Source organism: Patiria miniata, unplaced genomic scaffold (assembly GCF_015706575.1).
Source record: "Patiria miniata isolate m_02_andy unplaced genomic scaffold, ASM1570657v1 HiC_scaffold_5, whole genome shotgun sequence".
Lineage (NCBI taxonomy): Eukaryota > Metazoa > Echinodermata > Asteroidea > Valvatida > Asterinidae > Patiria > Patiria miniata.
The window spans coordinates 27,173,118-27,182,780 of record NW_024037072.1 but is presented as its reverse complement, the minus strand read 5'-3'; the positions used below and the strand labels follow the sequence as shown (position 1 = coordinate 27,182,780).

At 40.5% G+C, this 9,663-nt stretch overlaps 1 protein-coding gene across 1 annotated transcript; it reads right to left on the bottom strand.

Moving 5' to 3' along the window:
* Window positions 1-548: 548 nt before the first annotated feature.
* On the bottom strand, window positions 549-8,966 carry LOC119741331. Its single transcript, XM_038217082.1, has 3 exons — window positions 8,861-8,966; window positions 1,087-3,000; window positions 549-760 (listed from the first exon to the last, which is right to left on the bottom strand). The coding sequence occupies exons 1-3, from the start codon at window positions 8,964-8,966 to the stop codon at window positions 549-551; spliced, it is 2,232 nt and encodes a 743-aa protein (XP_038073010.1).
* Window positions 8,967-9,663: the final 697 nt, after the last annotated feature.

Here is a 9,663-nt window from a genome sequence, read left to right as displayed (position 1 = left end):
AAGACATTCAGAGAAGCCACGAAGTTTGTACTATACAAACAATTTTGAAAACAAATATTTTCTAAACCAATACATGCATATGTAATATAAAGTAATAAAGGGTTATTCCGTAAGTCATTTAACTATTTCTTCTGATGCAAGGTTTCCACCTTTGTCAATGCTACAAATTTATTCTACATTTGTACAGAATTATTTTGTCTGCATACACTTAATGAATTCAGCCCAGACCAAATTGCCGTAAACAAAAAAAGTAAAGCTCATAATCGTTATCCGTCCAATTCAAAGCGAACTTTTCCCAAACAACAAAAAAGCCCTCCCCCCCCCTGTTTGCAGATAGGAGCACGTCACCTGTTCATCATCATCCCCATCATCCCCATCATCCCCCCCATCATCATCATCATCATCATCATCATCATCATCATCATCATCATCATTATTATTATCCACTTATAAGCACGGCCATCAAACACTCTTGACCATACTTCACATCCTAGTTATTCTCAATTCATCATTTTTTCGATGTTGGAGGGGAAAATACAACGCAATTCCTAGACAGCACGGCACTCGTTATTGTTTCTCCGATCTTCAATTGGTACTCCACTTATCAGAGTTGTCGTTGGCTCAGTATCGTCGCGATGTTCCTCCTGTGAGCGACGATGGCTTGGTGCAAGACAACGACATATGTGACGGAAACATGCTGCAGTGTAGCTACAACACGCCGTTTGGGATAGAACCTTCAGACACACGTGGATTGAACTCACTAAAATAAATAAATATGTGAACACAAACCAAATAATAAACAGATATGCTCACGAGGGGGAAGATCAAATTGATCAAACAGTCGGATTTTTAAGACAAATATTTGTGTGGGCCACTATAATACGGCTGCAAGTTTAGTGAAGAAAAAAAAGAAGAGTAAATCAAAAATGTCATAAGTTACTATAGAAAGTACCTACCAATTTAGCCAAAAAATGTGTTTAGGAAAGCTGCTTCATTTGAAAGTTGTTAACTTATTGTAAATGACAAAGACCAAAAGACTTTTGCAAACCGCAACTATGTCGCGCGATAGAAAATCAAAATACATACCTGCCACGATTACAAAGATGCTGATGTTAAGCAGGACAAGAAATACTGCCAGAAATTCCCTCCTTGCATCACTGTCATCGGTATGGCCATCTTCGCTGGGTAATACAAGCAAGGATGCCGCCAGTAGATTCAAAAAGATGGTAGTCAAGGACCACATCTGAATACGGTGCTCTGCGGCATCCTTCATTGGCTTCAAGTAAGCGTGGGCGATTAGAAAGGCAACAGATACGATAATGGTCGCAAAGAGAATGAATTGATCATCCGCACCGAATAACAGAACGAACAGGACTTGGAGGACTTTGCGAGCTAGTTCCACAATCTCCCAATACCAATATTGCTCCTTGTAGTTCTCGTCCAGGAAACTCACCCAGGTAATGCTTTCTGAGCTTACTTCGATTGATTCTTCAAGAGGTAATTCGGAGCTAAGTCGTTCAAGAGAATCACCGATATGTGCAATTTCTTCATCTTCCGTATGTAGTGAATCACTAGAATGAGTCTGATCTGCATGACTGGCAGTATGGTAACTACAAGACGAGCCCGTGTCGTCAGTATCAAGTAAAGACTGCTGGTCAACGTGACTGAGTGCCTGGATATCAGCAGTTTCAAGCTGATGACCGTTTTTCTTCGATGCTTGTCTACGACGATGTAACCATAACATGATAAGTAATACAGTCGGGAAACCAACAACATAAGACACGGAAACCTCGGCAGCGTAGTTAAATGCAACATGTTGACTACTGTTACAGTCAACGGAGTAGTCGGATCTGAGCAGAGTAACGGTAACATTTTCATTTTCATTCAATGAGAATGTGACACATCCCGAAGGCAGTAAGCTAATGATGACAGCTGATAAGCTTGGGTATGCAACAAACAACAGAATGACAACAGCCAAGAGAATTCTTTCATTTGTTTTAGCCAGCGTATGTTTGCGAACCTCATCCGGTGCACTCTTCACCCGCAGATGGAATTGCCTAAAACCATAAATGCCCAATCCTGACAATATCACAGTAACCGAGAACGACGCACCAGCAATGAATGCGATGTAAACATTGGGATAGGTGAAATCGGGAAAGTAACATCGAGGACTGACAATCACCTGCATCAAATTGGCCTCCAATAATTGCAAGAAGGAACCAAGTTCTACTAGTGTCTTCGGCCAGGAAAGTTCATTCATCACTTCGAATATCTCACCCATGATTTGATAAAAGCCAAGTAGGATTTTAAACCGAGAGAACAGAACGCTAATGAGTGATCGACCGCTTCGTTTGTGTCGTCTGAGTTCTAGTAAGACAATCATGAGCAAAACTGCAAGGATGACAAGAGCTGCCAAGACTTCCAGTATCAACGCCCAAATCCCTGGACATTCAAAGCATTTATCCAGCCAAGCATAACTGCCTGCTTGACATTGTGTACACAGGAAACCGGCATGACCATCATCACACGATGCGTTTATTCCAGCTGCAAGATTCTTACACGATTCGGAGGTAGGACATTTATGAACATTTGGTAACATTCCATCAAACCTTTCAGTGTGCCTGTCATAGCTATCATTGCAGGTGAATAAATTTTTGACAAATTTCTTGTAGGACTGATAGTTTTCAGCTGGACCCCAGTCCCATGTCCACCAGAACCCTGGCAGAAGATGCTGATATTCTCCCGTACAGTTGATTCCTTTTTTGGGACACGGAAAACATTGACCGAACCTGTGTTTACGGTAGTGATTGGACGCACAGGGACATGCTCGGTATCCTGCATGAAGACTCTTATTGGTGCCTGTTGGACATACTGCGCAATCACCGATAGTTTTCCCTGGTACATTTTCTAGGGGGACGTAAGTACCGTTGTTACATTGCTCGCAATTCATTTCAGCGTCTCTCTTCACGACTGCTCCGGTTTGGTTTTGATAAAATCCTCCTGGGAAAAAAATTAGGTAAAAAAAGAATTGCAATTTATTCCTGAATCCCCACTTTGTTTATATTTTTTTTTGATAAGCATTTTGTTCACTCAACGTATCTTGATTAAAGTCATATTCGAGAAGTATTTGGTGACGGTTCAAATGTGTTGGGTTTTGTTCAATCTTGTTTTCAATATTATATTTTAAATTAATTATAATACTTATATTTTGATGACATTCCAAGGTAACAAGTTAAAAAGTGTCAATAAAAATAAAGGTACTTAGGACCATTTACCCGTAACAGGGTTCGATTTTAGTGGTAGCCTGCTAGCCAAATGCTAGTCCAAACGGCGGCGGTCTAGTCAAAGTATTCCTTAAATAGCCCGGCTGCGAATAAGCCACTGACGAGTAACCTATAACGTTTGGAATTTACATTTGAAAAACATCTGCTATACTGACTTGCTCAGAATGCTTGGAACATTTATACTTTGAATCCTCCAGACCAAAGACACTGTTGCTAATATACATTTCCCGCGTTTCGAGATTGTGGAAAATTAAGATTTTTGATCTTAAATATGTTTAGGGTGAAGCCCAACACCCTCGCCGAGGAAAGTCTGAATGTTTTTGAAGGGAGGTTTTTCAGACTATTTTAAACTTTTATCTATGTTTTTTTTTTTTTTGCCCGGGCATCGACTTCTCAGATGAAGCGTTTAAGTACAACTGTTAAAAATATTACATCAATGACGCACTGGAATATTAAGTGAACATTCTTGTAATCATAATTATTTTTTTTACAGAGCATCAGATGTTTTGTATAAAAGGTAGTCAGTCATAGTTTCAAGTTCTACAGAGGAATGTTTCAAAATGAGGTTTTTGGTAATCAAATTGTACCAACTGCTGTTGCACAATGTTGAGGTTGCAGGTGCAATTCGCACAGATTATCAAGTTATATTTAACTTTTCAAATGTACTGATGTGCAAGTCCCTCAATCAGTCAATAAACGGTGACCTCGTGTCTCCTGTGCTTTGAATACTATCGCCGAATCAAAAGAAGGGTTTTGCTGTGCATTTTGTGAAAATGAAAGTATAGATAAGACTCACATAATTCGGGGCAAGGTCTTGCATAGTTACGTAATTGACGCTCAGCACCAATACATTGATTACAATGGGTAAGAATGGCACAAAGACACCAGACCATGCCGGATCTAGAGGGTTGCTAGCATCAAGTGAGGGTGCACTTGATGAGGGGAGGGGGATGCCCATGTTGTGAGATTATGAACATCTTGCTTCAACTCAAATCTGTCAAACAGCTTCGAGTTCAGTTCACCTACATCAACCAATCTGAATGACTCAAGGATTCAGCAGGGTGAACACCGCGATGTGGGAGAACATCGCTGTGGGAGAAACCCAAAGCTACATCTAGTCCTAATTGGAAGAAGGGAAGGGTCCACAAGCGAAGTATCCAACAGCCAAAGCTGAAGAAAGCCATTGTCAATGTCCAAAGTGCTAAGGGAAAGGCTGCTGATATAGCTGCTATTGATACAACTGAATCACCAGACATCATGATAGGATACGAATCATGGTTAGATGATGATTTCAGAATATTCCCGGCTCGTTTTCAGGTATTTAGGAAAGACAGACGTACATGTACGCATGGTGGGAGAGTGCTCATTGGAATAAGTGAAAACTTGCCTTGTATTGAGAGACCTGACTTAGTACACGATGGAAACACTGAACTCATCTGGTGTCAAATCATTCTTGGAGATGTAAAGGTCTACATTGGCTTTTACAACAGGCCTCATAGAATAAGGAATGATCTTGAAAACCTTGTTTGTAGCCTACAGAATGATATATGCTGACACAAAAAAACCTTATATCATTCTTTGTGGGGACTTTATACCGAACATGGCATAGGCAGAAGACCGAGGACCGCATGGCGAGCTTCAAGAATCTATCGTGCAGTTGACAGCGGACTTCAACCTTGAGCAACTAGTCACGTTCCCAACTAGAATTGACCAAAATGGAACACAAAACATCTTAGATTTATGCCTAACAAGCCGGCCAAGCTTATTTAACTCGGTTGTACTACGTCCAAGAATGGCTGATCATGCCATTGTTATAGCCACTTGTTCCGTTACAGCGTCGTTACCCAAGAAACAGTCCAGAGTGATCCACAAATGGGGTAAGGTCAACACAACATAGGGTAAGGCTTTTGAACAGCTAACACAAGATTTCTTGAATTCATCACCAGAGTCAAGGTCTGTGGATGAGAACTGGTGTAAGTTCAGAGACGGTATCTTAGAACTGATTAACAAGCATGTCCCATCCAAAGAAATAAGCGGCAAGCACAAGTCTCCCAAAGCGTTTTTGGAAATATATCAAGTCAAACAGGAAAGATAACATTGGCATTCCAGCTCGTCAAGTAGACAACAAAACCATATCAGATGACCTCGACAAGGTAACAGCTCTCGGTAATCAATTTCAAAGTGTCTTCACCAGAGATGACGGAGAAGTACCTCAAATACTACCTAGCCCATACACTGACCTGCCTGATGTTGTGATTGACTCAGCCGGGGTCTGGACACTGCTGAAAATATCAACACTAACAAATAACATCCCAAATAAGGCACTCAAACTGGCTGCGGATGAGTTAACACTAACACTTCTTAAATTTTAACCTGTTCATTTTTATTTCTGTGAAGCGCCTTGAGCGTCAATTTTGACGGATTTGGCGCTATACAAGAATTAGATATTATTATTATTATTATTACTAATGATCACTTTCATCTTCCAACAACCAGTAAACAAAGTTGAATTTATTTACCGGATTGGCGTTGTGCCAACATTTCGCCAATTTTCAAGAAAGGTTCAAAACATGATCCAGCAAATTATAGACTGGTGTCCTTAACCTCCGTGAGCTGTAAACTACTGGAACGCATACTCGACAGTCAAATAATGCCTCATCTGAGTAAGCATGACATCCTACTAGATTGTCAGCATGCCTTCAGGAAAGATGTTCCTGAGAAACACAACTCTTCACAACAATTCATGACTTGGCTTCAAATCACAACATGGGTATTGCAACTGACATTGCAGTTCTGGACTTTAGTAAGGCATTCGACGTGGTACCACATCGGCATCATTTGCTGAAACTCAACTACTATGGCATTCATAACATAAACCCTGAATGGATTAAGGCGATGCTCACTACAAGACATCAGCGCGTCGTCGTGAATGGCCAAAAATCTGAGTGGGAACCTGTCCTTAGCGGTGTCCCACAAGGAACAGTCATGGGACCCCAAATCTCACCATGTTCATAAATGACCTGCCTGTCGACACCAGCTCTACAATCCGTCTTTTTGCGGATGATTGCATGATGTACAGAACCATCCAGTCTGAAACAGACGAATAAGCGTTCCTGTCAGATTTAAATAAATTGGAGTCATGAGCTAACACCTGGGGTATGAAGTTTAATCCAACAAAATGAAAAGTGATGCGAGTCTCCAGTAAAAGAGACCATGGTCATCCATCATACACCTTGTCAGGGGTGTCTTTGGACGGTTGCTTCGACACAATATTTAGGCATCCACCTACAAAATAATTTGAAATGGGATATGCAAACACAATACGCTGCTGAAAAAGCAACCAAGATCCTGAATTTCATGAACAGAAATGTCAGTTTAACATCAAAGGATGTCAAAGAGAACTTATACGAAACATTTGTCAGACCCCACCTCCAGTATGCTGTTGCAGCATGGACCCTGGTTCATTGAAGAACCAAGAAAAGCTTGAGAAAGTCCAGATACGGGCAACAAGGTTCATCACAGCTAACTTGAAGAAAAGGGAAAGTGTCACAAGCATGATCAATAATCTCGGGTGGTCCACCATCGAGGAAATGAGACAACACGCCCGCCTCATCACATTGTACAACATTCTCCGAAACGAGTTGGCCATCAATGAAGATGAATACTGCAAACCCAAACCATCTAGAGCTAGACGGTGTCACAACAGACAACTGATGTTACATAACCCAGTTAATACAAGAATTATGCTACAGTCCTTTTCTGAGTCAGTTGACATTTGGAACACATTACCCCATTCCACCGTTTGTGCAACGTCTACTTCAAATTTCCAATCTTTCATCAGCAGAGCAAATAAACCCCACTAGGAAGCGTACCACCCTCATCAATCCTCCAGTTATACTCCCATGAGGATGTTCTTTGGAGGTATTTGGAGGTACATAAGGCTTGGCCCGAATCACGTGAAATAGTAACAGTTATCATTTTGGTCGGGAGAATGCCTAGTTAAAACGTGCAAAGCATTGGATTAAGTCAGCGTTCCAGATTATATTCAATTGTAACTCCCAAATGGTTTATTATGTTTTCCTGCTACACGACATGGAATGGATCAGAGCCGTATTATAGAGAGAGTTGCGACGTGGCGTTCACATCGGAAGGTGTGAGTCTGAAACCACGATTTTTCGATTTTGTTTTCCCTTTTTTCCTAACCTGCGGATTTGGAGGATTTATTTGTAAAGCGAAAACAAAATAAAGTCCGAAATTTCATTTGTTTCGAATTCATTTCTTTTCTCATGTATTCAGAGAAGTAATGTCCAAAACCTCATAGCGTACACCCTATTCGGATATGTCGAGTCATCTTACAGAAGTGACTCGAGTCGAGCTGAGTCATTAGTTTAAGAAGGTCGAGTCGAGTCGAGTCGAGTCAAATATTTAGATGAGTCAATTCGAGTTACGAATATTTGAACACTATAATAACAAATAAAGACGAGAGAGAAATTAACTTGTATCACTAAAAGTAAACAAGAAGTGAAACCTCGGTCTAAAAGGCTGGTTTGGCTTTGGGTGTAGCATTGTTTTCCTTTGATAAAAGGTCATGACCCACAAATCATGAAATCCAGAATTTTTTTTTTAATTTAATTTTGAGGTTTTAGGAGCCAGCAGCAGACCAAAAAATACAACAAAAAAAAAGCAGCTGGAATAATTCAATAGGTCCCACGATGCATGTATGCACAAAGAAATCAATTGGGGGGGGGGGGGGCCTAAACCCTCAAAATGAAAACAAACATTAAATACGTGTCTTGGATTTGTGAAAATTGTGCGTAAAACTATATACCAATTAGGCCATAGGCCACTTATAGCCACTCTAAAAAAAAAATATTAAAACAGGTAAATAAATAAGACAATCTGGGGCAACTCGGTCAGGGGGCGACTTGACAAAATCAGCTCCAGACAGACATATTCTTCATCGTTTTCGTCCAATAAATCCTACTGAATATCCGAAATATTCATATTTCACCCAAACACATCAGCTACGGAAAGCCAACTACCTTTGAAATAAGTACCTTCTACTAAAAACATCAAGTGGGAAAATCCTCAATTTTTAGCAAAGAAATACAAGGAACACATATCATCGTGTCGAGTTCAAGTCGAGTTTTGCAATGCATATTTATATCGTACGAATTCGTAAGATCGACGGTGAAAGGGTTTCAGTCCGGTTCCGAGATAGTATTTTGTGCGTTCCAGAATCGCAAGGTGGGAGTCTGTGACACGTTGTATTCACAAAGTGGCGTGAACATACTTTGCACCTAAGTCATTTGAACGCAAAGTTTTGCTTTTATTTTGGGACTCGAGTCTTATTGGCCTTCGCTCGAGTCGAGTCTTTTGGTTAGGGACTCGAGTCGAGTCGAGTCATTTGCTCGCAGTCACTGAGTCGAGTCGAGTTATTTACCCATAGGTACTCGAGTCGAGTCACCAAAAATTGAGAATCGAGTCAGACTCACCAGATGTATAATTAACATCAATTTTGAAAGACATACCTCGAGGGCAAGCTTTACATCCGCCAAAAGCTCCTCCATATGTACCTTGAGGGCACTCTGAACATGTCACCTCCTCAGACAACAGATCAGGAGCTGTGCAGTTAAATCCAGATTGATTCATTGCTTGACTGGCGTATCCCCCAGCCGTCATCAATATCGATATAACGTATCCTTTTCCAACTAATTCACTGAAAGGACCAACAAAATGTCAATTAGGCAGTCAAGCACCACCAGGCTCAACCTCTGCGAGATTTTAGATTAGTAGTTATTTCCTGATTTCATTGACCGGAGATTGTGCATACAAGCCTGGGCCGCCGTCTCACGCAAAAATCACGCTTTGCAATATAACACGTGACTATAACATTACTGCACATAATTATTTTGCCTCCATTTACAAACTTTTAATGAACATATTTCCGAATTGTTTCAAACAATTGTTGTTAAGCATTAAATTTATTTTGATTGCTTGTTTTTGAAAATTTTAATATGGTAGTTATATTTTTATGGGAAAAATTAGGAGGCTTTTTCTGGTCAATTCTCGGGGGGCAGACATTATGAAGAAAAAAAACCGCGCATGCACATCGATCGAAACAAAACCAGTGTTCCGAAAACCGTCGCCAAGAGTTCATTTATATTTATGACCACTGTATGATATTTGGTAAATTAGTCAATTATTTTATGTCAAATATTGTTGGTCAATGTTCTGGGACAGACAGACAGACCGACCGACTGACCATCAAGTGATATGTGGAAGCTCCTACCAGAGCTTAAAAATGGGCATCGGATTTTCACGCTTACTTGGGGAATAATGTGCTTTGCTAAATACTTACATATTTAGGTCCGATCTT